The 27,989-nt window shown below is 40.5% G+C and overlaps 1 protein-coding gene and 1 long non-coding RNA gene across 2 annotated transcripts in view; one reads left to right on the plus strand and one right to left on the minus strand.

Moving 5' to 3' along the window:
* On the plus strand, positions 1–27,984 carry LOC136852536 (uncharacterized). The gene is made up of 3 exons (XR_010857177.1): positions 1–137; positions 20,392–20,479; positions 27,851–27,984. It is a non-coding gene; the product is annotated as an uncharacterized lncRNA (long non-coding RNA).
* LOC136852535 (tolloid-like protein 2) overlaps positions 21,385–27,989 on the minus strand; it is an 886,642-nt gene continuing 880,037 nt past the window's right edge. Inside the window, exon 17 of the mRNA XM_067127262.1 lies at positions 21,385–25,840. Within this exon, the coding sequence (XP_066983363.1) occupies positions 25,661–25,840 (180 nt within the window). The 3' untranslated portion in view covers positions 21,385–25,660. The remainder of the gene's footprint in view (positions 25,841–27,989) is intronic.

Raw genomic sequence — 27,989 nt, forward strand, 5'->3', positions numbered from 1 at the left:
ATTGTTTTGTCTCCGTTTTCCAGCTCCTCAGTAGTCACCTTGAATGAAGGTTAATTCTGCTTGTAATTAATCTTTCCTTCCAACTACAACAAATGTGGCGAAGAGTTTGTTGTAAGCACCAAGCAGTGGAAATTCTGGTAGGCCATATATATTTTTAACTATAGACCTATATTTTTTAAGTGATATTCAAGGCTAGTTAGGCTGGTTATCAGGGAAATGGCACCAGTTCATAGATTTTCTACCCATTGTCGTTGGAGAAAATTAGGAGAACTTTGTAGAGCGACATGGTCAGTATGTAAAAAAAAAAAAAGTGTGAAGGATGATTGTGGAAACCTAAATGTAAGAGGAGACCTGTGGTATTGAGAATTTGATGGAAAAACTTACATAGGCCTAAGGGCTTATCAAAACCTTGTTGGCTCATGGGAAACCCGGTAATAAATCGCACAAAGACCTTGTAGGCCTAGGCTAGTTAGACCTGTGTTATAAACACTAGTTGGTAAGAGTTCATTTCCGGTCCAAACTCCATTCCTACATGACAAACATATTTTTTTGACAGTTTTCTTGCTGTTTTCAATTGTCCCATTCAAGATTTCAACGGGAATTCATTCATTGTAGGCTAAAGTTTCTAAACTTGAGGCTTACAGCCTGAGGTTTAGAAACTTTAGCCTACAATGGATGAATTACTTGCAAAATGGGCTCGGTGTTTAGTACCAGCCCCTTGGGATGTACCCTACGTAAAACATTAAATAAAGATGCTAATTACCATGAACATAGGCCTAACGGTAGCCTAAATACCATAAACATAATGTCTTGCATTGTTATGGATGTTATGGCCTAAATGACTCGCTGCCGAAATGACCAGGACCAGAGTACTTGATGGTACAAAGTACAGAGTACTTGATGGAATGTTAAAACTGGAAAAGAACATTATCCTACCAATCATTGTAGAGTGCTGCAAATTCAGTAATTGGAAACAGAAAACAGTATTGTTTTACTCTAACAGGCTACTGACAATGTTTTGGAGTGTTTATGCTGTGCTTTTAAGTGCCTTAGGCCCAAAGGTAATACTATAGAATAGTTATGCATGGCCTGTTACCTTGGAAGTTTAATTTTCCTATGCTTTGAGTGTTGGTGATCAAGGAGGTGGTGGTGTTAATTGGCAGTCAATTATTGTTAACCTCACATCTCTATCCAACAAGGTTGGGGACCCATTGGGAATGCAGGGTTTTGGGTGGGGTAAAACATGGGGAGAGAGAGGCTGGACACGTTATTGTTATGTTGGCCACCTTGGAATGGTTCCGTGCATGTACAAGGCATCTAGGAGCCATATGTTCAAGAAGGGATCAACTGAGTGAAGGGGAGGGATCCAGTGAAGGAAACCTATTATAAAAGGAATTATACTAGCCTAACCTAGCCTAGTGGGCTGTGTTACTTAACCACCCCCCAGTGAGAGTGCTCTTGATCCCTCCCCATCTCCACTTTTTGTCAAACTGCTGTTTGCCTTTAGTGCGCATTCTTAAGAAGGTTTTCCTCACTCTGAAGTTCATGTTGTAGCATAATTAACTGGATATGTATCTATCAGACTATCCCTCCCTCTACCCCCATTTTCCTCAATTAGACGCTCTTGTTTTTACCAAAAGTTTCCTTATAACACTGCGCATGTGCAATAGCATTCCAGGATGGTCAACATACATTAACATATCAGCTCTCTACCCCTGTGGCCCACCCCCACCAAAAACCCCACATTCCCATGGGGTCCTCTACCTTGTTGGATGAAGTTCTGAGGTTAATTACAATTGACTGCCAAAAAATAATGGTAAATTCTTGATAAGCAATCAAAATACTGTAGAATAAGTCAAATTCCAGATTAAATTATAGAAGACAAGTTATCCTATAGTTCTACTGTACCAACTGATAAATTTTCACTGTAAACCAATGTTGCATTTCAGATTGGAAAATAAAATTTAGGTTAGGTAGGGGGTCTAGCTTTAAGTGGAGGGGTTGCCAACCAAGTACATAAAGAGACATTTGTTTTGTTAGCAAATAAGTTTTTATAATAGTGGACCCTACACAAAATGAGTAAAATACAGGGATCAAATCAGGCATGCTATTAGGGCACCTCACGCTGTGCACTGTTTGCATTACTTAAGGTTCTTTGGAGTGGACCTTTTGCCCCTAACTGCCACTCCTTTCATTCCTTTTACTGTATCTCCTTTCATATCTTTCTTCGATTGTACTTTCTACCCTCCTAACAACTATTTCATAGTGCAGTTGTGAGGTTTTCCTCTTGTTACACTTTGAAACCTCCTTTATTCTGTTTCCCTGTCAGCAAAGAATGGCCTCATAGGTTCCCAGCACTTGGCCCTTGGCTTAAATTTTATTCATATTACAAATCAACTTACCCTAACCTAGGGGCTTGCATCTTTACCTGGCTGGCGACCACTCCACCTAGCCAAATGTAGGACTCTGAATCCTTACCTACTGGGCCCTGTACCTATCCTAAATTAGGGGGCCATTTCCTTACCTAGCTAGGGGGCCTGGATCTCCCAACCTAACCTAACTAGGATTCTAGGTCTTTACTTAGACTGAGATCCCTTACCTAACCCAAAGTAGAAGGTTGCAGCTTATTCTAGCTGTGGGGCTTCACCTGATTGATCCCCCAACTTAACATGTCAGTTTCTAGAAGAACTAATAAAGCTGAATGTAGGCACATTCATGACTTGGAATAGAAAGTTACTAATATTTAACTTCACTGATTGGTCTTCTGACTGGCTTTATGATTGGAGGAGAGATGCTTAGCAAGTTTAGAGGATCCGAGGAATATAGGATGTTCCTAGTAGTACCTTGGTGGCTGTAGGAGGATTGCTTTTGGGTTCTGTTGCCTAGCAAGCAGTGTCACTAAAAACTTAACACTCCCTTGTACAGTACAGAATGTAGAGTACTGTACGTATACTCTTTGCATCAAGGTGGTCCAGAGTCCCAAACTTCTAGGCCAGGTACAGTCATGCTCAATTTTGAGGCGACATGATTCTTTTTGTATCGTCTAAAGTCTCAGACGCAAAGTAATGGTTGCCAAGTAGTGTTAAATTTTTTTCCATTTCCAACAGGCTTTCCTCTATGCATCATTACTTCGTATGTGACCTTAGGCTTGACACATTATGGTCTAATACTCCATTGAACACAAGTATTTTTCCACCCTTATAGGATGTAGAAACAGGCCAACAGACTCCCTTGTGTAAGGGCATCTCTCCATTGTCCCTTGGGGTGGTATGCGCAGGGGAGTAAGCATTGCTGTCTCTCTCCACCCATCTCCTGCTCAGTCTCAGTGGCCAATGAAAATGCACACAGACTGGGCTCGTGTTTCTATTGGCTTGATGCAGCTCTCATCTTGTATGACGGGACACAGAGATGCAGTCCTGCCCTTTCTCTCTGTTCTCTCTTCACCTGCTAGCATGCTGTTGTCTCATTCGTGAAGGCTGCTCTTTTTTTGTAGTAGTAGTAATTCAATAGTGTATTAACTATGGCTGATATTGCTGATAATAGTGATCACCAAGAAGAGGAGGTCCCAGTCAGAGGTGATGATGTTGATGCCCTGGACACAAATTTCATGTCAATATTGCAGTATTTTCAACCCATTATTTTAGTATGCTGATGTTTTTGTTATTATTTTCAGTTAATGTAGTTAACTAAGAATTTTATTTTTTATTTATCATTACAGTAATCTAAAAACATTTATAATATCCAAATTTTATTGATAAAAATAAGAAATTACAATGTTTTCTTATGACCAACTTATCAAGTAATTACATAGCTATGGTTTCCACTTGCGTGGCAGCCTAAATTTTAAAATTCACAGTAGCGCTTCTATTGTTTTTATGTAGGTGACTACCCCCACCCACTGTCGGGGAACAACAGGAACAAAGCAGAAGAGCTCAATTCGTTTCTGCAGGTCTTGGATGTAACATGGAATGTTTTCAGCATCTCTTTTTTTTTTTTTATTATTATTATTATTATTATCATCGGTATTTTGGGTCAAATCCTCTAGGATTCGGTGAATTATTTTTGCAGTTGTGTAGCCTTTAACCTTGTTAGCTTTAGCTTAGGTTTTTTATAACCTGTTTTTTGATTTATCATGTTGGACTCAGGTTCCTTCAGCATTAGGTATTGTTGGGAGGGTTGTAAGACCAGGTTGACAGCATCTACTTATGATTCTCATAAGATTTGTACTAACTGTAGGGGACAAATACTGTATGTACGAAAGAGCCAACATGTGATGAGTGTAAGGATTGGGATGATAAGCAATGGAAGGTGTTGAAATCCCATCCAGATAAGCTTGATAGGGATAGAAAGAGGAAGGCGGCCTTTAGAGCCAAAAGCAGGGCCCATGGCCTAGAACCTACACCTAAGCCTAGTGTTGTAGATGGTCTTTCCATTCCTCCTCCCTCTGTTCCAGCCTTGTCTCCCACCCCCTGTCCTCCTACCACTGTATCACCTACTCACGTGCCTAGCTCCCATGATTCCAACCCGAGTCCCATTGCCAGTCTCGAGTGCAGGTTCGATCGCAAGATTGATCTAGTGGTTAATACAGTAGCTGAATTAGGGCATCCATAATGGTCCTTATGGGGAAAGTGTTCAGTGAGAATACAAAAAGTTACTGTGTCGTGCAAGTTTAAGTGGAGGAGGTGGCTGCTCGTCCTGCTGGTTCTCCTAGACGAAGATACCTGTCAGACTCCCCTGAACCTGGGAGAAGACATACTGGAGGTCCAAGGGAGGTCGGTGGGGTTTGCTCATGGGTAGTTGCCCCCTCAGTCAGGCCTGTCGCACATGCCCAAGCTTCAACAGACAGCTGTCTTAGTAAATGTGTATCATTTGTCTTCTGACTCAGAGAATTCTAGTCCCGACAAGAGGCGCCAATGGTGCTTTCCAGGCAAGGCTCGTCCTTTGAAGAGACGTACAAACAACGTGGTCAGCTCTTCGCCACTGCCTTGTAAGTGGTTTAAGGAACCACCTCACAGCCCTAAACTGTCCTACAGTACTTGGTGCAGCCTGGAGTATTTTTTGCCTGAGCGTTCAGTTGCAGAGTGCCAGTATTTGGCTCTCAAGCACCTGAGTGTCAAGAAACGCATTTTCTTTGTCCAGGCGCCCATCGTCTGTCAAGCGCCCAGCGTCTTCTGTCAGGCGACAGGCGCCAGTCCCAGTCTCCAAGTGACTGCTGCCAGCTCCCAAGTGCCTGATGCCATCTACCAAGTGTCTGGTGCCAGCTCTCAAGTGTTCGGTGCCAGTTGACAAGTGCCCGGTGCCAGCCAAGTGCCTGGCAGCCTTCTCTGCCAGCTTCAAGTTCTTCTGTGCCCAAGATAGGAGAACCCATCTAAGGACTTGACTTTGTCCCTAGTTTCTTCTGTTGAAGAGGATGTAGTTCAAGAGCCTGCTTATGCTTCTCTTCTGAGATATTTCCTGGCTACTTTTCCTTCATACTTTGAGCCAGCTGCCCCAGTCTCGCCTGCCTCGACTTTCCTAATGAGAAACCAAGCTAATGGCAGCGTTCGGCATCCCATAATGGTCCTTTACTCCTCTTCAAGGAAAGCTCTTAAAGAGGTCGGTGATTGGCTCTCGGCAAAGAGAGAGTAGGGCAAGGCTACCTTCGCTTTTCTGCCTTTGAGGTTGACATGCAGGAGATACATGTAGTACACTACCGGAAAAGCTCCTTCTTTGGGAGGCGCTGCCTCCTCCCAGGGAGACTTCTCGGGTCTCTTTCACTCGGCATGCCGTTCAGCCTTCTCATTGGTGAAAGTAATGTTTGTGTTGATGGAACCGGATCACCTCATAAAGAATATTTTTAAAGTTTTTGAGGTGTTCAGTTTTCTCAGTTGGACAGTTGGAGCCCTCTCCAAGAAGATCGAGGACTATACAGAGTTGGCAGGAGACTTTGCTGCAGATTGGCTTGGTGTGCTGTTCTGTGTGGACAAAGATCCGAGATGGCTCGCTAGAACCAGCGGTTCTTTTCTCTCTGGGGGGTTCTCAAGAAGAGAGAATTGTGGTGCTCCTTCACTACTAAGGGAGTAACTCGTATACAGAAGTCGGCCTTGCTATACTCTCCTTTGGACCACCTTTATCTGTTTCCCCAGTCCACGGTCAAGGAGATGGCCACAGACCTCCAGAAAAAGTCGACGCAGGACCTTCTGGTGCAGTCTTCTAAGAGCCCTCCTTCATTGTTTTGCTCTGATTCAGTTTCACCACTTTAGCAACAGCCCTTTCGTGGGAGTAGACACAGTTTTCCTCCCAAGCCCTGCTCCAAGGTACGTTTCTCGGCCATGTCAGTCAAAAGGACTTCTACCAGACCTTTGTCTAAGAAATGAAACATTAATCCCTCATGCACCAGTAGGAGCCAGACTTCCCCTTTTTTGGGAAAGGTGGAGTGTCAAAGGAGTGGAACCTTGGATAATCAACATCTTGAAGGAGTGCTACTCCATACCATTCAAGGAGTATCCTCTGCTAGTCACCATGCCAATCACACTGATGGCCAACTCGAAAGACTCTGAGAGGTATTCGGCCCCATCAGAGGAAGTTACATCCCTCCTCCGGAAGAGAGCCTTAGAGGAGGTAGAAGATTGCTCCACAAAAGGTTTTTACAACTGTCTTTGAACTTCTTTGTCCAGAAGAGGAAGTTCAAAGTGGAGACGAACCAGTCGGTACTATCATCCATTCACCAGGGCGATTCGATGATTACCGTTGATACACAGGATGCATACTTCCATGTCCCTGTCCATCCAGACTCCAGGAAGTATCTCGGGTTCGTCTTTGAGGACAGAGTCTTTCAATTTTGGGCCCTGTGCTTCGGCCTCTTTACAGCTCCCCAAGTTTTTACGCAAGTGCTTGCCCTTCTTGTGAAGTGGCTCCATCCTCCTGGCATCAACCTATGTCTTTACCTGGATGACTGGCTCCTCCAATCACTGTCAAAGAAGTGTACGAAGGACCTACAAAAGACCCTTCTCCTCGCCCAAGAGCTAGGAATACAGAGCAGTCCCAAGAGCTAGGAATACAGATTTGTCCCTAGCTGTGCTCAGAAGAATTTCTTTACAAACCTCCAGGAGAATCAATTTAGGGATGAGGATCAATTCTCAGAGTTTTCAGGCTTTTCCATCCCCTAAGAGAATCTACTCCCTTCTACAGATGGTCCACAGTTTCCTCCCTCTCTCCGTCTTGCTCGGCCAATCGGTGGATGAGTCTTTTTGGAACTCTTGATTTTAATCAAACAGTTTGTCAAGTTAGGTAGACTCCATATGAGAGTCCTGCAGTTCTTCCTAAAAGCCAATTAGAACAGGAGAATGCAACCAGACTCCTTTGTGTTCCCCATCATGACGGAGATCAAGTTGGACCTGAGACAGTGGATGTCCAAAGGAAGACTTCTGGAAGGGAAATCTCTGTGCCCTGTGAGCCCCAACCTAGACTTTTTAGATGCCTCAGATCTAGGTTGGGGAGCCCTTCTGGGGAACATGGAAGCTTCCAGGACCTTGTTTCATTCAAGGGAAGATGAATGTGCTGGCAGATGAACTGAGTTGTTGCAATCAGGTCCTCCCCACAGAGTGGACCTTGGACTCCATGGTCTGCTCCGACCTTTGGAAACTGTGGAGCAGACCAGCCTTGGACCTGTTCGCCACATCAAGGAATCATCACCTTCCTCTCTTTTGTTCCCTGGTCTCAGACCATCTGGCATGGGTGACAGACGCCATGCTTCAGGATTGGTCAGATTTAGACTTCTATGCATTCCCACTGTTCAGCATGGTCGGGGAAGTACAGTACTGTACTCAACAAATTTCAATCTCATCACAACGTGACAATGACCCTGGTAGCTCCGCTGTGGCCTCTCAGAGAATGGTTCCCGGACCTTTTGAGACTTTTAGTGGACTTTACGAGGCTTCTTCTGCAAAGTCCATGGCTACTTAGAAAACCTTGCTTTTGGAGGTTTCACCAGGGATTATCCGCTCTTGCTCTGCAGGCTTCAGACTGTCCGGAGACTCAAAAAAATGAAAGGCTTTTCAAGATCAGCTGCAGAGGCTATTGCAAGATGTAGACATCAGTCTTCTTGCCAAGTCTACCAAACTAAGTGGGCAGTCTTCCGAAGGTGGTGTAGCAGACATAACATCTTGTCTTCTAAAATGTCTGTAACTCAGTGGACTTTCTGCTCCTATCTGAGGACCACCAAGGAACTCTCACCTTCCACCGTTAAAGGGTGTAGATCCATGCTGAGTTCTGTTTTTAAACATAGAGACCTAGATCTTTCTTCTAACCAAGATCTTGGCGATCTTATTAAATCTTTCGATACTTCTAAACAGACTAAAGTAGACTGTATCTTGGAATCTTGTTCTCAAATGGTTAATGGGCCCTTCTTTTGAGCCCCTCCTTTCCATGTCTCTCAAGAACCTGGCTTGAAAGACTCTTATTCCTTGTTACTTTGGCTACTGCCAAGCTTGTCAGCGAACTTCAGGCCATAGACAAATGGATAGGATTTGCTCAGTGAGATGCAGTCTGCTCTTTTACTGTTGGTTTCTTGGCCAAGAATGAGACACCATCCAAGCCCTGGCTGCACTCGTTCACTTTTAAGAATCTAATGGATATCCTTGGCTTCGAAGAGGAGGCAAGGGTCCTTTGCCCTGTTAGGGCCTTAAGGTGTTAACCTGGACAGGACCGAGAAAATCAGAGGCCCATCCAGCAGTCTCTGGTACTCTGTCAAGAATCCTTCCTGATCTCTTTCTAAGAACACATTATCGTTCTTCCTAAGGGATCTTATTACCAAGGCACATTCTCAGATCTAAGAGGACATCTTGCCTACCTTTAAGGTGAAAGTACACGACATTAGGGCGGTCGCCACCTCGTTTGCTTTCAGGCATATGTCACCCTCTTTGATTTTACAGTCTACTTACTGGAAGTGCAAGTCCATATTCACGTCACATTATTTAAGAGAAATACTGTTAAACAGTGTTCGAAAACTGCAGTACCCTGGGACCTTTTTAAGTGGCTGGCATGGTATTGGGGGAAGAAGCATAGGAAGCATTCCCTTTATCCTTGATCTCTTCATCTTGATGTAGGGTGTTGAGTCATTGGGGAGTCTTAGGGGTAGTATGTACCTGGAGTGCCCACCAGTTTTTAGTGGATGGGTGGTGGTTTTTATTTCAGTGTAGGTGACAGCGCTGTCTGGCTATTGTTTTTCAGTTCTGCGCCTGTGGCAAGGGCACCTGTTTTTATGCTTCATTAGCCATCAGAATTTTCCTTTGCTGTGAAGCTCCCACTTCAAAGTAGAGGTGTCCTCACAGATATTCCACCACGCCACTACAGGTTAAGCTGAGCACTGACCAGAGGCAGTACAGTAATTACCTGCAGTAGCTCTCGTACCAGGTAAGGAAACAAGCATTGTATCAATGCTAGCAAATTGTCTATTTCAAATTCATTTTCATGACTGAATGTTTTGGAGTAGAATATGCCCATGTATCCCACCTCCTCTCAATGTAGGATTCAGCTATGTAATTACTTGGTAAGTTTTATGTGAAATTGTTATTTTCATGATAAAATTTAAGTTTTTTGTTCATGAGACTTACCTGCCAGATATATATATAGCTGTATTCTCTGAAGGTCCGACAGAATTTCAAATTTCGCGGCACACGCAGTGGCCGGACAGGTGGTTAGTACCCATTCCCGCCGCTGGGAGCCGGGGATCAGGAACCATTCCCATTTTCTATTCAGATTTTCTCTGTCGCCGACTGTCAACACCTGTTGTCAGTTCCTCCGCCTTTGGATTTCAAATTTTTGTCATTTGAAGTATTTTGGTTGTTTTTGGTATTTGACTTGATCTGTGACTTGGCATACGCTTTTGTGGACTGTTTTTTGAATTTGGCTTTTGACTTTTCTTTAATTAAGATGTCTTACCTCTAGCTATCGTGTCTGTAGCTTGGGTGGGTGTAAGGTGAGGCTATCAAGGCTTTGATAGACCCTCACACTTTATGTATGAAATGTAGAGGTATGGAATGCTCTGTGGATAATCGTTGTAATGAATGTGGGATTATCTGAGGGAGAATGGAAGAAATATGAATCCTATATGCTTAAATTGGAGCGTGATAGGGTGAGGAGGTCTTCCTCCAGGAGTGCATCCTGTGGAGTTGGACAGTCAGGTTTTCTCACGTTAGTAACCCTGTAGCTTGTAGTCCTAACCCTTTAGTGTTGCCTTCTGGGCCCTGAGGTTGTTGCAGAAAGTAATGCTCTGACTCTAGTTCTTGAGTCTATTCGCGCTCTTGAAAACAAAGTGAATGCCCTGCAAGCGCAGTGTGTGTGTGTTAATCCCCTAGTGTTGTGGAGGGGGCGCCAGATCGACCCTATAATGCCTCTAGGCCTGGACCTCTGCCGAACTCCCAAGACCAGGGAGGGGGCATGTCGAAAGTCGCATGAGGGTTACGGGGACTCCCACCGATCTGGCGTCCCTTCGGCAGGTCCTGATGACTCCACCCAGGCTGCCAGGGATCGTGCTCGGGCACGCATCCATAAGGAATGCTTCGCGTCCTCCGACATGTCCTCCCCCACGTCGGGTTGGAGCTCTCGGTTGGACTCTCGCCCCTCAAGAGAAGCCTGAGAGGAGAGGACGCTTCACGCCCTCTTCCTCCTGAGACGTTTTGTACTCTTCCCCTGAAAGTTTTGAGGAAGTCCTCATGCAGAAGAAGTTTCGTTTCGAATGATCACTTGACTCGACCCCCAGTCGCGCTAAGAAGGGAGACCTTCTTCCCCATTGTGGAAGGAAGAACGCCTCTCTCTCCCCTTTCTTCTTCTCAAATTCAGCCCTTCTGCTAAGAGAGCTGTGTCCCCTACTTGCCAGATTTTGTTAGGTTTGCAACAGCAGCTGGATTCTCTTATGGATCCTTTCAAAGGCCATTCGCGTCGAATTTGCATCTGTTAAGAGGTCCAGGCCTTCACCTCTCCCCGCTTCGCTTATCGCTCTTCGTCTGCTGCTTCTCCGAAGCTTTAGTGGCTTCTTTCGCGCCCGAAGGAAGGTTTTAAAGAAATTCTTCTCTTTTGAAGATTTTGACGCTCTGCCGATCGCGCGCGCCATGTTCGCGCTCCTCTACCTTGCGCCAAGCGCTCACGCCCATGACTCACGCTTCGCCACGCGCTTTCTTCTAGTGTTGCCACGGCGCCCGCGCCACCCAGGACGCTCGCGCGCTCTCCAAACAAGCTTCTTCCTTGCCAGTTCACGGAGATGCGCAGCTGTTCATCATGCCAGGACGCTACCCGCTTCAACATCTGATGTCCTTCTTAATTTAGCCAGTACTTCTCATCATATACTAAAAGGTTGCTACCACGATTAGCAGTTTTTCTTGATGACCAACTTCCGTTTCTTTTTTCAGGCTCATCAAGATTTAGCCTGACGGACTTCCAAGCATGTTAGTTCCCGCTGGCGTATCAGCGAATCGAACTACTTCCTCCCTGCTCTCCTGACCCTCCAGCTGAGGAAGAAGAACCCTTTCGTCAGAACCCTTGGATGAAGAGAAACAAGTTCTTTCTGCTTCTTCCGATTATCAGACTCTGACTTGTCTGTTTAAGGATTTATTTCCGGAGACGTTTCAACCTTCAGCTCTCTCTCTCCCCCTTCGCAGTTGGCTTTGTCTCAAGGCGAGGAAATCTCCTGGCTTTCTTAAAATGAAGAAGTCCTTCTCTACCAAGATTTTTTAAGATAGGCATTTAATCCTTTAAGAAAGTTCAAGACTGGATGTCTACTAGGAAGAACCAAGGGAAGACTTCTTTTGCTTTGCCTCCTTCTATTTGTCGGGAAAATCCGGAGTATGGTAGAAGGGGAAGATATGGGTTTGTCAGTTCCTCTACTTCTAAAGGGGACTTACTAGTCTTGTGGACGCCTAATGTAGGAGATCCCACTTGTCCTCTTCCAAGGTTTCCTGGACTCTTACTGAAATGGACCACCACCTCAAAGGACCCTTCAAGACAGTGGAAGTTTTTAACTTTTTGGACTGGTGTCTGGGCCTGCACACAAGGCTAATAGCCCTAGTTCTATTAGTCTGGGGAGCTGTCCAGCTCAGAGCTGTATGGACAAGGCCGTCAGAGATGGCTCTGAAGATCTGACTTTTCAGTTTTCGTCAGCTCTTTTAAAGAAGAGAGCATTGTTCTGCTACTTTTTGCAGGTCTAAGTTTTTCTCCTTTTCAGAAGGGAGAACTTCAGTTCAAACCTTTAACTCTAGCCATCTCTTCCCCAGACCTTGGTTAAGGATATCGCCAGGTCCAGCCTTCAGGAGAAGGCCACTCAAGACCTCCTTTCCAGGTCCTCAAACGTCCCTCAGCACCTTCTTCGTCGTCTTCTGATCATCAGGCTAAAAGAAGCAGCCCTTTGCATAACAGGGCTTTCCACGGGTAGTTTCTCCAAACCCGCACCTCGAGGCAGAGGTTTTTCCCTAGAGGAATGTCACTTCCCAAGAGGGGCGGCAAGTGACTCCTTCTCCCTCCAGATGCCAGTAGGAGCCAGGCTTCTTCATTTTGCTCAAGCCTGGAGAGAGAGAGGGGCAGACTCTTGGTCCCTCCTCCAGTAGTAGAGAGAGGTTACTTGATTCCTTTCCTGACTCTTCCGCCCTTGTTTTTTGTTTCCCCAACTACCTTCCTGCCAAACAGAAGATACTGTTCGACCTTCTCGAACAAATGCTCGAGAAGAGAGCAGTGGAGCAGGTCTTGACACAAAATCCCGGGATTTTACAACAGATTGTTTCTGGTTCCAAACATCCAGAAGGCTGGAGACCTGTCTTGGACGTCAGCAGGCTGAACAACTTTGTCCAGAAGGACAAGTTCAAGATGGAAACGTCTCAGTCTATTTTAGGAGCTCTTCATCCCGGGATTGGATGGTGTCTTTAGACCTTCAAGATGCATACTTTCACGCCCCAATTCATCCACGCTCGAAGAAGTATCTCCGCTTTGTCTTGGGGACAAGACTTACCAATTCAGGGCTTTGGACTCTGCTTTGGACTCAGCACAGCCCCGATCAGGTGTTTACAACGCTTCTCATGAAGAATATAGCGCTCCGAGGTGGTTGCACCTCTGAAAACGTCAGGATCTCTCTCTCACCTTGGACGATTGGCTGATCCGAGCTTCTTCAGCACGAAGGTGTCTGGAGGACCTTCATTTTACTCTGGATCTAGTGGAAGTCCCTGGGACTTCTGGTCAATGGAAAAAATCGCAACTGATCCCCTCTCAGTCCATTGTTTATCTGGGGATTCAGATGAATTCAGCGGCTTTTCTAGCGTCTCCGTCGCCAGAAAGGCAAGTTCTTTGTTGCGAAAAAGTCGCAGTCTTCTTGGAGAAGGAAACATGCTCGGTGAGGGAATGGATGAGTCTGCTGGGGACCATTTCCTCGCTGGAGAAGTTTGTTTCTCTGGAAGGCTGCATCTCAGACCTCTTCAGTTCTTTCTGCTGGAGAACTGGAAGAACAAGGAAGACTTGGAAGAAGAATTGAGAATCCTTCCTCCATAAAAGACTCTGTCAAGTGGTGGCTCGATCCTGTGAATTGGGGAAAAGGGATCTCTCTCAAGCTTCTGAGCCCCAACCTAGTGTTGTTTTCCCGACGCTTCATTGGCAGGTTGGGGGCAACACTGGGGGGAAGGAAGTGTCAGGAACCTGGAAAGGGCAACAGATTTCCTGGCACATCAACATCAAAGAGTTGGCAGCAATCTTCCTAGCCTCCAAGTCTTCGAGGTCTCAAGTTTGCCAATCACGTTGTTCAAGTGAACTCGGACAACACTACGGTTGGCGTACTTCAAAAACAGGGCGGAACACACTCCCCCTGTTCAGCCTTGCAAGAGAAATTATTCTGGGCTCAGGCTCGCAACATTACAATCCTCACAAGATTTGTTGCAGGGGTAGAGAATGTTCGAGCAGACCTGCTCAGTCGGCGCCACCAACTCCTTCCAACGGAATGGACTCTTCATCAGGAGGTTTGCCAAGACCTTTGGTCCCTTTTGGGGTCGCCCTCTTGTGGATCTTTTCACGACCTCAAGAACAGCGAGGCTTCCCATCTACTGCTCCCTGTTCTAGACCCAGGGGCAGTGGCGATAGATGCTCTTCTCTGGGATTGGACAGGTCTGGATGTTTATGCCTTTTTCCTCCGTTCAAAATTCTGGGAGAAGTCATTCGCAAGTTCTCGGCCTCTCAAGGAACAAGGATGACTCTCATCCCCGTTTTTGGCCTTCAACCAATGGTTCTCGGAGTTTCTCTTCTGGTTGGTGGACGTTCCCAGGTCACTACCTTTGAGAGCAGATCTGCTCAAACAACCCCACTTCACGAGATACCATCAAAACCTCCCCGCTCTGAACCTGACTGCATTCAGACTATCGAAAACTTGGTCAGAGCGAGGGGGTTTTCTGCCAGTGGCACGGGCCATCGCTAGAGCCAGAAGAGCTTCTTCATCAAAGTGTATCAAGCGAAGTGGGCAACCTTCAGAGGTTGGTGTAGAAAGAAGGGAGTTTCCTCTTCCTCGACCTCTTTGAGCCAAATAGCTGATTTCCTTCTCTTTTTAAGAGAAAACTCAAGTTAGCAGTCCCAACTATCAAGGGTTATCGGAGCATGCTTTCCTCTGTTTTCCGACACAGAGGACTGGATTTGTCTAACAATAAGGACCTCCACGATCTCTTGAGATCTTTTGAAACATCTAAAGTTCCTCAGCTATTCCCCTACTTGGAATTTGGATGTTGTCCTCAAGTTTTTAATGTTTAGTCCGTTTGAGCCAATTCATTCTGCATCTCTTAAGGATGTTACTAGAAAGACAGTCTTCCTCATTGCTCTGGCGACGCGAAGAGAGTGAGTGAAGTTCAGGCTTTCAGTCGTCATGTGGGCTTCAAGGGACACAATGCTGTCTGCTCTTTGTCCCCTATTTTCTTGGCTAAGAATGAAAGGCCTTCTAACCCTGGCCTAGATCACTTTGAAATTAAAGGTTTGACTGACCTTAGCTGGACAGAACCTGAGAGAGTTCTATGTCCTGTTAGAGCGCTAAAGTTTTACCTTAAAAGAACTCAGGACACTCGTGGTCCTCGGATGTTTATGGTGTTCTGTGAAACATCCTGTTAATCCCATGTCGAAGAATGCACTAGCATTCTTCATTAGGAATGTCATTAAGGAGGCTCATTCTTGTTGTGACGACTCAACTTTAAGTTGTTGAAAGTTAACGCCCACGAAGTGAGGGCAGTCGCTACCTCCATGGCTTTCCAGAGAAATATGGCGCTCAGTGACATTATTAGTGCCACATTTTGGAGAAGTGAATTCAGTGTTTGCCTCACACTACTTAAGAGATGTTTAGGTAGCATACGAAAATTGCTATTCTCTGGGACCATACGTTGCTGCTTCAGCAACCTTGGGGTCAGGGGTAGCTCTGCTCCTGATCCTTTAATCCTATTTAGGAGGGGTTTTTTAATTGTGTTTTTTGTGTTTTTTATGGTTGATGGGTCGATTGATGGTGTCAGTCTTCCCAATCTTTTCATAAATCGCTTTAGTGCTGGTTAGGTGGTTGGTATACTCTTTGTCCTCTTTGTATGGGCCATGGTCTAGTCACATTGTGGTCACGCCCCGTTGACAGATCATCTAGCAGTCGCCAGCTTTATAGGTCACTACCTTGCTGGGGTCTCTAGTAAAGCAGAAGCAGACTAGGGTGACAGTAACCACTCAGTCAGCTATGCTATCAGGTAAGGAACCAAAATATTTTATCTCTTAAATTGTTTTCCATTATTCTTAAGCTGTCTCTACCCCCTCCAAAGGTGGTATTCAGCTATATATATATCTGGCAGGTAAGTCTCATGAACAAAATGATATTTTAATGATAAAATAAAGTTTGTTCATACTTACCTGGCAGATATATATATTCATATTGCCCTCCCTCCTCCCCTCAGGAGACAGTGGCGTTAGAAAATCTGAATAGAAAATGGGAATGGTTCCTGATACCCGCCTCCCAGCGGCGGGAATGTGTACTAACCACCTGTCCGGCCACTGCGTGTGCCGCGAAATTTGAAATTCTGTCGGACCTTCAGAGACTACAGCTATATATATATCTGCCAGGTAAGTATGAACAAACTTTATTTTATCATTAAAATATCATTTACTTACCAAGTAATTACAGATCGGAGCCCTCCCTCCCTTCTCAAGGACATAAGGGCACAAACGAATTGAGCAACTCTTTGTTGTTTATATTGTCTCCCAATACTGTAGTGGGCAGGGCTAGTCACCTTCACAAAAACGATAGAAGTGCTACCACAACATGTCACCGAATAGGCCATGCTCGTCTGACACAATGACACTTAATGAGCAGCCCACATGACCCTGCTCCTGAGTGCTCAGAATGCATAGTGATGATAATAATTAAACGTGTTATGTTAATGTCCAAATATAATGAACAATGGTTATCAACTTTTGGAAATAGGTTGGTTGGTGAAATTTTGTCTACATTTTAAGTTACTGTATATCCAAATTTTAATATTCATGAGGAACAGTAAATTAATTGATAAAATGCAAAAATAATTTATGAAAATACTAAAGCCCTTGGGGTATTTATTAAAAAAAAATTTTAATTTTAACTTACTCTGATTTTTATCATTACTTAGCATTTTTTTATTGTGCAGATGGAAACGTGAGTAAATGTCTTTAATGTGTGCTTATGTTGTAGTGTAGAAGCATATGCCTTTTTGCATAATTATTTTTAAAATTAATTTTTCATAAACCATTTAGTCCCAGTGCTTGGCTGTGACCTAGACTGGTATTCCATTTCATTTTAATCCTTTGGGCCAGCCCTGTGAGAGCTGTTAATCAGCTCAGTGGTCTGGTTAAACTAATTTAATAATAACAATAATTTATTAGGGAGGTGGTGGCTCTTGCAGGGTTTGCAGGTGTTGTTTGGTTGCAGCTCTCTCAGCTCTGCAGGCCTGAGGTACAGGGGCACATTGCAATTTGGATGACTTTATGGACAATGACTTAGTGTCGAGGGTCTCCCCTGATGAGGATCCTTTAGCGACAAGTATTCATTTCTGGATCTACACTGCTATACCAGGGTGCTTAGGCAAGTAATGCGTTCCTTGTTCCCAAGGATGGTCGGGAGGTCTATACTTTTCCTCCCTTTTCATGACAAGGCCAGTGTTAGACAAGCTGTCAGTTTTTCAATGTTCACGTTGAGTTCTTTCTGCCTTGCAAATCTTGGTTCCCAGATCTCTTGTAGCTTCTGATGAATCTTCTGGGATCACTCCAAGTTGGAGGTTATCAAATAATGTCTTCATATTTTATGGTAGAGGCTTTTCAAGCTAGGCTGCTAATGTCCTCACCAACCCAGCCATGTGTCCTATGGATTGAGTATATCAGCTAATGTGGTATGACTTTTCAAGTTGGTAGGAAAGGTCTTAATCCACTCCTTGACACTAATGTGGGTAGTTTTCTTTTCCTCTGTGATGTTAAAGGAGGCTCTGTGATGTGGTCAAAGATAACATCTGTTTTAGCAGAAATTTTTAAAAGTTTCACAGAAATTGCATAAAATTTGAAGGAGAGGCATATCCCAAGATTTTCACCCTAAATCTCCTTCTTGGGATCTCTAGTTTTGAAGCATCCAACATGTCCAGATTTTGAACTTCTGGATTAAGGCTTTCTCTGAAGGACCGTGCTTTCAGGACTGAGTTTGTGGTAGCATTAGCCTCTGTGAAGCATTTGAATGAGTTGGTTACCTTTTTTTAGCCAAGACTCTTAAAACCAATGAGTAGCACAATTCAAATAAACCTCCCTATTTTGTTTTGACTGGTGTCATTTTCTACTTTGTTAGTTTTTGTTAAGAAATGTTGGGAAAAATAAAATTTGACTGAATCAGTTTATGCAACTTGAGACATCGGTCAGCAAAAAATATTAAATGCCCAGCAAATAAAATCACCTAAAGCAAGATAAAAGTGCAAAATCATCTAAAAATATTATACTGTATATATATATATAAAGTAATATAAAATTGTTGTCTTATTTACATATTAAATGTACTCATGCTGTACCTGTATGGTATGGTACTACAGTATACATGAAGTACTGTGGTGTATTTTTAATGCCTTATTCAGTCATTAAATTTCTAAAACAAAACTAATTATGAAACATTACCATAATCCTAAAAATAGCTCCATTTCCACAAACAATGACTTGGTGATATTGATGACAATAATGATGATGATGGAACACAAACATACTGTTAGGCGTTATTCTTTTAGTGGAGACGGATTGCTGCTATCTTCACCCTCATTGTCACTATGTTTTGTATGAGGAGGAGGCAGCAGAGGAGGAGGCTAGCTTGGAGTATCTATGATAGCAGGGATGGAAGAAAGGGAAAGGGTTGAAGGAGTGGATGGGATTCTGGGCCTGGTCTTTGGGAAATACTTAATGATTTGTTTGGGTTTTGTGCCTTTTCATTCCTTAAAAATGGATTTATATGGTGCAGTTGCTTATTCTACTACAGTATTTCATTTCGTACATAAAGAATTATTTTGTTTTTTCAGTACATTACCATGAATTAAAATGTGTAAATTGATTATAAAACAGTACAAATGATGACCCATCAAATGACTTGAATGTGATATTATGGTGTTGCTTTTAGGGGCTTATATGGCATCTAAGTAATCTTCAGAGTTCTTTAAATTCAAGTTAGTTTTCAGTGTAATTTGCAAGTGTTTAAGTGAATCAGTGATGTAAGGTGAGATATTACTGTACTGTATTGGTCTTTCACTCGTCTCAAGGTTGGTGGTCAAAACACAGGCACCCTCTCATTGTCAGCTTTCAGTAACATTTGTTATTCATTGCCTTTACAGTTGATAATGAGGAAGATCTGTTCTTATGCCCTTTTAGAGCCATGAGGACTTATTTTTGTAAGACCAAACATTTTAGAAGGAAGGAGTGTCACATTTGTTTTAGCTAAAGGTGTAACTCAGAAGTCTCTTAAAAAATAAGTTCTCACTGGTGTAAATGAGTGGTTTGGAGAGCTTTTAAAGATATTACCTAGTCAGATCCCTTGAATAAGGTATTACCTAGTCAAATGCCCTGAATTTTCAAGCTAGTGGTCATGAAACCAGGTGGTATTAACTTTCATTTTTTAAAGGTACAGCAATGTGGAAGCTGAATCTGTGATATATTTTGATGCCTAAAAGCCATCATCTACTTCAGCATTTTAATATTTGTTCTTTTTTCTCTGTTATTGTTGCCAGCAGATTGGAACAAACTTCCAGATGATGGAGTTACCTTGGACTCGTCCTCATGGCATTTGCCATGATCTCTTAACTTGGGACTCTGAGTTTAATTGCTTTTGGTCTGTATGGATGAGTTAAGTGAATTTTCAGGCTTACTGTTGTGATTAGCCCTAACTAGTACAAACCGTGGCCATATTAACAAGGTACAAGTCCATTTCATGGCCGCATGTGAGGACTACGAGCTTCTAGACTTAGTAGAAACTTTGTCCTAGGGATGCACTGGCTTCAAAGGCTTTATAAGATTTGCAAGGGTTCTTCCACCTAAATAACTATTCAGGTTGCTGTAACATTATCTGTTTGTGGTGAGAAGCAAAGTAAAAATGAAAAACTTAGTACAAACCAATCACTTTGAGATTATTTATGAACCCTCTTTGTGACCCATACTCTCTGGCAGTAACACTTGAAATGACTTGACCACTATTAGAGACTCATTGGATCCTTGATGTTTAGATAACAAGGTGGAAACTGTTTCTTTTCAGTGTATTGAGAAAATGAGCATATCAGATGCCAGATGCCAGATGCCACAGATTGATTGCATATACAATTTTTTATTGTTTTTAAACTGGTTTCCAGCTGGCGCCAGAAGAATTATGCTAATGTTAAGACCTCAGGTTTGTTAGCTATGAAAAATACAAATTAATAAAAAATTTGTCATTTTTGAGTGTACAGGCAGTCCCCGGTTTACATTTCCGGGCTACGGCGTTCAAGGTTACATACAGTAAATATATTCATCAAAATTATTTTTTAATTGGTATTTTTATAATCCTCTAGGAAAGGCTGGCTCCGTATGAAGAAATATTAGCCCCAAAACGGCAGAATAATCATAATTTTAAGATTTTTTTATGTAAAACTCAATAATAATGCAGTTTTTTTCGTTTTCAATGCACCCAGTTTTTAAAGGTAAGGTTTTCTTATGTTTTTTGACGATTTTCGACGATTTTCCGGTTTACCACTGATTTTCGGTTACGACGCCCCGCAAGAACGGCCTCCGTCAGAAACTGGGACCGCCTGTATTGGGAAAATGGGCCAATACATAATTGCTATTACTTCAAAGTGACATACAGTATTTATTATAAAGACTTTTTTTTAATTGGTATTTTCTATAATCCTCTAGGGAAGGCTGGCTGTATGGAAATATTAGACGTGGGTGGTGATCCACACTGATGTTTAGATCTGGCTGGCGTTAAACTGCTATGCATACAGTAAGTATATAAAACTTTTTCAAGAATTTCTGTAAGTTTTTACAGGAATTTTACCTTATATCATGGTTGCTTAATTAGCTTTTAAGAGTGACCATGATTTCATAAACTTGACTCCTAAATATTTATGGTCAGCCAAATGTCAGTGATGATTTTCCTAGATAATCTGGATCATTTAGGATGAAACTGTACTGTATAGTCTTGCAGAAATGCTTTGATTGAGATCTATTTTGCAGTGATATTAATCTCATAGTCAGCCACTCAGCTTATTAGGCACTTCTGGGTTCAGTTTTCTGATAAGGAGCAAAATATGATAAGTAACAAACCCTATGGTATAATATGCTTAAACATTCAAGACATCCCAAAGACAACAGGAACTCCATATAATTTGTTGCCTAAGCCAACTTGTACTTTACATTTATCAGTCAGTTCAAAAGAGATCAATCCACAAAATGCATCAATTCTTAAAAACCAATACAGTATTACATATAGTAATTTAGATATTAAAGAATTTGAGGTTGAGATTTGATATGCTGAGGTAATACTATTTTATATAAAAACAGTATCATGATGCACTTCATATCCAAATTATTTTTTCTTTTGATAGTGTTCATTTGATAACATTGATTCCACAAAACATTTTTTTGTAATAAGTAAAGATGAGAGCAGTTTTACTCTTGGCATTTCTTTAATAACTGATTGGGAAACTTCTCAAATGTGTAAGTTTGTAAGATGAATAATTACCCAAGAGGTGTCCGAAAGTCATCAAATCAAATTGCTTTTTTCCAAACCAAAAATACAAGGTAGGAGAATGAGACATTATAACTTGAACTTCCTGGATAATCATACAAATGAGTGTAATAATTCAATTTCTGCTCTTCAAGAATGATTTCTAGTGAATATACAAGTTGTTATAGTAAAGGGTATTTTTATTTTAGATTTATAAACATACCTGTGTACATACAGACTTCTCACAAACCAGCTAGACGGTTCTTAAGTTTCTTTATGGTATGACAATATAATACCTATCCATTATTATACATAAATACCTTTTCTCTTTATATAATGATGATGACATTTTTAACATTTACTATGAAATAAGATCAATTCTTTATACTGTATATACAAAATGAACAGGACTGGCAAGATATTTCAAATACATAGGCACATATGTTCTTCCCATGTTTGCATATCTTACATTAAAATCTATTTCAACATGTTTATATATACTGTAAGCTGTAATTTACAATAAAATCTTTATGGCACTGGTTTCTGAAATATAAAAATGGCACAGTGAAAATAATTATATTACAAGTTTGATTATAAGCACCTTCCTGTACAGTATTTAAAGCAGTATCAAGTGGATAAGTTATATCTATATATATATGTTTTTCAATTAAATAATGCGAATTGTAAGTACGGTACTAAAAATATGACATAGTTATATTAAAATATAGTTTATTATAATAATATGAGGGATTAAGGAAAAATGAGATTAAGCTATTCTCTACCATTTTTGTGCCCATTTTTATTGGTTAAGCTAACCTCTTTAATACATAATATACGTGTTACTAGTATATTATGGTAATTTGTGTGAATTTCTTTGCAAACTTCATTTAAAGTTTAACCATGGTGGTAAATGTAATTTATTATATATTTTTTTGCAAATGCCGAGTCTGGATGAATTTACTTTCTGAATTTTCCAATAGAAGACATAGACAAATTTTCCATAAATATATTATACACAATACAACAGTATTATTACAAGAAAGCATGCCTCACTTCAGCTTACAGTAAGTAGGTTGTATTTTACTACAGTACAGTATAATACACTCTTCAAATGTGGCAGAAAATGCAACTCCCCAAACTTATCATTATATTAGTTGGACCATCATTTGAAATTCTCACTATAGTGTTAAAGGTCAGTGGTAACTTTTCTCAGTCATATAAAAGTAAGAACTGTCAGTTAACAAGTGACCTGCACAGTCGTTCTTTAGTTTACTGTGCTCTTGCATGCAATTGACCTTACGGGCTTGCTTATGTGGTATATAGTGCTAACAGTTCCTTGCATTGCTTTCTGCTTTGTACTCTTCCATTCCCTTTAATCCTTTCTCACTCAGCTGGCTGACTATTTTACATTGTTCTACTTTCACATCTTTTCAAGAAAAAATCATTTGGGCAAGCCCTGTGATAGTTTACCAGTGTATCTAAGTAGTTGCATTAATCTACATTTTAATAACATGCAAACAAGTGACTGTAAAAGAATGGGGATAAAATTCCTTCAAAAATTAGACTGCATTATATTATTACTGTCATGTTTTGCAATACAATATGTTTTTTGTGATATTCAAATGTAGTTCACTGCAGTTACAGTCAGGGTATTCCACCAATGTAGATTTTAATGTATCATTTGTATATACACTTCCTCTCACTGTCAAAATTTACAAGGATATCAAATTTACTTTTGGAAATTGGCTTAAGTAATTTTGTCACACCCACACAATACTGAATTACATTTTTTTGGTAGTTTTCTCAGACTGCATGGTGCCAAGGTGAACATTCTGCTTTATTTCTTGTCTTTGGTCATATCATAAAGGAAGTTTATTTAATAAACATAATAAAAACATCCCCAGATATTTGTCTGACATAATAGGTGAAAGCTTCTCAGTTGGTTTATGATGAGTTGTTTGAAAGAGAAGTGCCCTGATAAAGTGACTAGTAAGTGTGGATTATTTCATTAAATATTACTAATATAATTGTATTTAAATGAACTGCACACTATGTATTTTGATATTGGACTGCTTTTTATTTGAATATGAGTGTCAAAAACCATGTACTGTATATAGGAAAAGGACAGACTTTTTTTCCCTTGTTCTTGATTTAGTTGCAAAATCTTAGGAAACAATATCCACTAAAGCAAGCAAGAACGTAAATTCATTCTAGTTCTGAATTCTTAAATTCAATACTTTTTTTGGATTATGTATTAAGCAAATACAGTAATTTCATCTAAGGAATTTGATAATGAATTTTATTTACATTCTATTTAAACCAGTTGTATAAGAGTTGATGGGAGGAAATCTTAGAATTTGGAAATCATAAGTCAAAGGGCTTACTTCCCATATGGTTGGTACACTCCTGATAGCTGATCAATTTTTGTAAAAGGAGTCTGCCCAAAAGTTACCCAGTAATTATCAATATAGTAGTTTTGTTTTATACCAATTACTGTGCTATTTAGTCAGCTCTATGAGAGTTAGGCAATTTTAAATTGATAATCAGGTTAAAATTATTTTTATTCTGTGACGTGCCATAACTGGGATTCAGTGTGTTAAGTATGGGAATTTTTCCTGGGAGCTATTCTTATACTTGACAATAGTATGTAGTGTGGTATAACCATTTACTGCAATGTGAATAAGTTTTGAGGTACTAATGAAATTTTCATGCTTGGGGAAAATATATTGTTTGGAAATTCACTAGTTATAGTACTGTACATTAAAATGCGCAAGAATATTCTTTCCTTCCTTTTATTTCTTATAACTTGTATTACTCTCAAGGCACCTCTTTTTTTTCAATTGTTATGACTGAACCATAGTTCCCCTCTGACTTTTTATGTTAGTTCATGGAATAAATACTTAATATCCTCTTAATATGTAACACTTTACCTCTTAAAATTAAAAGCTACAGTTGTATGTAGTTGATATGTAGTGAAGTGTATGGTCTACTAAATTCTAATTCATACTAAAATAGCTATAAACCACATATGGATAAGATCTTGAAGTTATATTTTCTGTCAAAAGTTAGTGCATAGTAATGTACAATTTGGTTTGTATTGATAATTTTATCTAGAAACAGAAAGAGAAACTGGAAGCCAGAAATATATAGAAGAAAATGTGAGCCAGCATTTCTTTCTTGTGCTCTCAAATGGATTTGTAACAACCTGCAATCTTGATAATCCAAGTCCAATCTTCACCCACTACAGTCTTATAAATTCATTGCTAATCTTCATCATCCTAATACTTTATGGTGCATTCCTGAATTAAAATACATTAACAGATAATGGTAGAGTTAGGACTCTACCCACAATAATGCCTTGTAAGTCTCGAGCTTGATTCAAGAAAGAAAATGTGATGCACTGAGAATTTTGATTTAGGAACTAAAATTGGTAATTCAAGAATCCCTGATTGCAGTATTTCTGCAGCTTTTAATGAAGCAATCAATTTTCTTCCTTGGAAACTTAAAATACACTATTAATCACAGAAATCAGAAATTTTTTGAAAGTTATCCCAAGATGAGGTATTTCTTCTGATTGGTACACTCGCATTATATATACTTTTTATGTTAGTTGTACCACTGGATTAAAACATCTAGAACATCGAACTTTACTTTGTACAAGCTAAGTATTTCTTGGTGTAGTTCAAATTCAACATCCATACAGGATTACTGTGGATAAACCTGCATAATTTAAAACATTCATTATAATGACAGTTTTTTTTAATTATGTTTTTCATTTAACATGTCATTATGAGTTACACACTCAAGTTCCCCACTTACAAAGTAATTGTGACTAAAAGTTCGACACAGCCGTATATTGGCATTATCAAGAACATAAAAACTTTACACAATATTAACACTACTGTTTTATATCTACAGTCTATTAACATGAAATTGAACTTTGGCAGCTTCAGAGGGAAACTCCGAGACATGGTTGCATTATTAATAATACATTTATAAGAAGCCATCAAGTGATTTTAACAAAATCAAGATACTTCCTGTGACATATTTTATCCTTGTCTTTGAATTTTGCCCACTGAATGTTGCCGATCATCGCAACAGGAATTTACACAGTAGAAATGAGAGGAATGAGAACTAGCAACAAGATGAGATGCTGGGAAGAACCAGCCTATGCATAAACTGCGACGCATCCCATATTATGGCCAAAATAACTTGTGGAAGCTTAACATGTACTGTACAAAAACTTTGGCCAGTTTAAGTGAACTGCATTATTGTCAGTAACCTTTCCATTGTAAAGATCTGGATATTTAATAAAAATATTCCTAAATCTTAATCTAACTCTAAATCTTGTACAACACTTTGGTAAAGTTCATTTGAAATGTACAAATGTGAGCTTCTGATAGCAAGATGACTAAGGCTCACAGAGTGGTGGTAACGTCGCAGCTAATTACTTTGCTAATATCCTCTGGAGAAACTGTAGCTAAAACTATTATTATTATCACCAGTACTATTTTCTGCAATATTTTCTTCTGCTATAGCAACATATGCAGCAGAGAATCCTTTTGTGTTTATTGTGTCGTCAGTACGGAACCTCACTAGTAGGGCATCGTGCACAGACACAATCTCTTGAGGAATCTGAAAATATACAAACAGATAAGATGAAAAACTTTCATCTGATTGCTCATTGGGACACAACAAAAGACTGGAAATATTCTCACTGTACTGCACTAATAAAACAAATTTGCTAGATAATGTTCAGTAGTACATTATTGCTTTTTGATAAGGTATGGTTTTATAAAAAGTGAGAAACTGGTTCATATGAATATGACAAGAGAATTTGGTCTCATTAAGTTTGACTGTTTCAAGATACACAGGAGTTTTTTTAATATATACTACAATAATATAAATTATTGGGAGATCATGAGGAGAACAAATATTTTTTATAGACTGGAGACTAAATGCAAGTTGATGGTTTGTGTGAGAGAGTGCCTATGGTAAAGCTTTTTAATTGAAACACACAAACGCATGGCTTATGCAGTGGAAAAGAAATTTTAGGAAACTTCAAGTACCCAATACAGTGCGTCCTCAACTTACAGCAGGGGATCCCTTCCAGCACCGTGCTGTAAGTTGATTTCTGCTATAAGTGGGTTTTTTGCCGTTATCAGCACTAAATATTTTAAATGCTTATTCCAGTTGACAGTGGGATATCTTGATCACTGAAAGTAGAAACTGTCGGGAAGAACCAGTAAGTAGCATTTGACCTAATGTCGCATCAATGAAAACTAATTCTTCCTTTTCACACATGCACACAAAAGTAATCAGTCCTCCAATACAATCAATGTTTAATCCATATCAAAAGTTAGTGGTTTTGAGGTTCACTGTAACTGTTGCTAATAACACCAGACCCTATAAAAACTTCATGTAGTTCATTTTTAAATATGAAGCTGGGAAATGAACCTTTTGGAACACTTGATGTGCTTAAGTGCCGTCATTTAAAATCCAACCTCCATACCATCATTTTAAATCCAATGTCAGTATTATTGTACAATTACTGACCCATATTTAAAATAATTTTTTAATACTATATAGCCCTGAAAAATCTGCATACACCTTACAACAAAAGCTTAGGATGTTGCCACAAGATTCCTCAGCTTCAGTCAGGATGTAAATGGGTAGAGCTTATCACCACACAATACCTGATCAAAAAAGGCCCCCCTTCAAGTCTGTTTTTGCAGGAACCACCATCTTTGATCTTGTGGTTTTTAAATTTTAACAATATTAATAGTTTTTCATATTTTGTGACAGTATGTAGAGCACTGAAAAAGGTAGTGATGATGCACATGGTAGTGGTAAAGTTCTAGTTTTGTTAAATTTAATGGAATTTAGTTACAAAAACATTCACTGGCCCTTAGTATTAGATGCTTAATTGTTTCAATTGCTGTTTCCCATCAAATAGAGGAAGCAAAAATGTTTTGGTGAGAGCTTTTCAATACACAGTTCACATTTGCTGAATCTGTGGATTGATCCCAGCTTACTGTCCACCAGGCCAGCCAGGTGTAAATGAGTACTATACTAGCATCATCTAGGGTTAAAAAAAGGGTGTGGGGTAGCAACATCATCCATAAAGACTTGCTGAGAAACTGGAAAGCTGTAACCAAGGGGGAAAGGTGGCTGAGGGTGAAAAAATTATGTATTTTGTTACTTCACACCCCCATCAGTCATGTGTATGGCCAAATCTGTTGTTCTTACATGTCCCCAGACTTGGGTGTCTTTTGTGAAACATTCAGAGAAAGAAAGATGTTTATCCACCTGTGCCCTCAGATACACTTCAATTGCCTTTCTCACTTCTCGTGAGTGTGGGGCTATTAACAGTTCTGTCCAGAATTCTCTAGCACACTTCTTCACTGCAGGCTTGCCCTTTTTATAGCATAAATCTGTCAATCTTGTTATTCTGTAGCTAATACATTGTTTTTCTAGGATCATTGGCTACACACTGGGGCTTACTTTAAGAAACCCCACATTTATTAATTTATCTTAAGAATTATGCTTCTTTGTAGTCGGTCTGTTAATTCAGAGTGATTTTCAGTTTTTTTTTTTATACTACCATATTTTTGCAGATTTTTATGACAATTTCTATTGTGTTAGGTTGCCCCTACAACTAAATGATGTGAAATCTCTAAGAGACAATTAAGAAGTTAAAGACATCTTTTCAAAAACATTGAAGAACAAGTAAGAAAACTGACAAATGGCCCAAAATGGAGGACCTCATGGGAAATGATTATGA

Source organism: Macrobrachium rosenbergii, chromosome 25 (assembly GCF_040412425.1).
Source record: "Macrobrachium rosenbergii isolate ZJJX-2024 chromosome 25, ASM4041242v1, whole genome shotgun sequence".
In the NCBI taxonomy this organism is placed as follows: Eukaryota; Metazoa; Arthropoda; class Malacostraca; order Decapoda; family Palaemonidae; genus Macrobrachium; species Macrobrachium rosenbergii.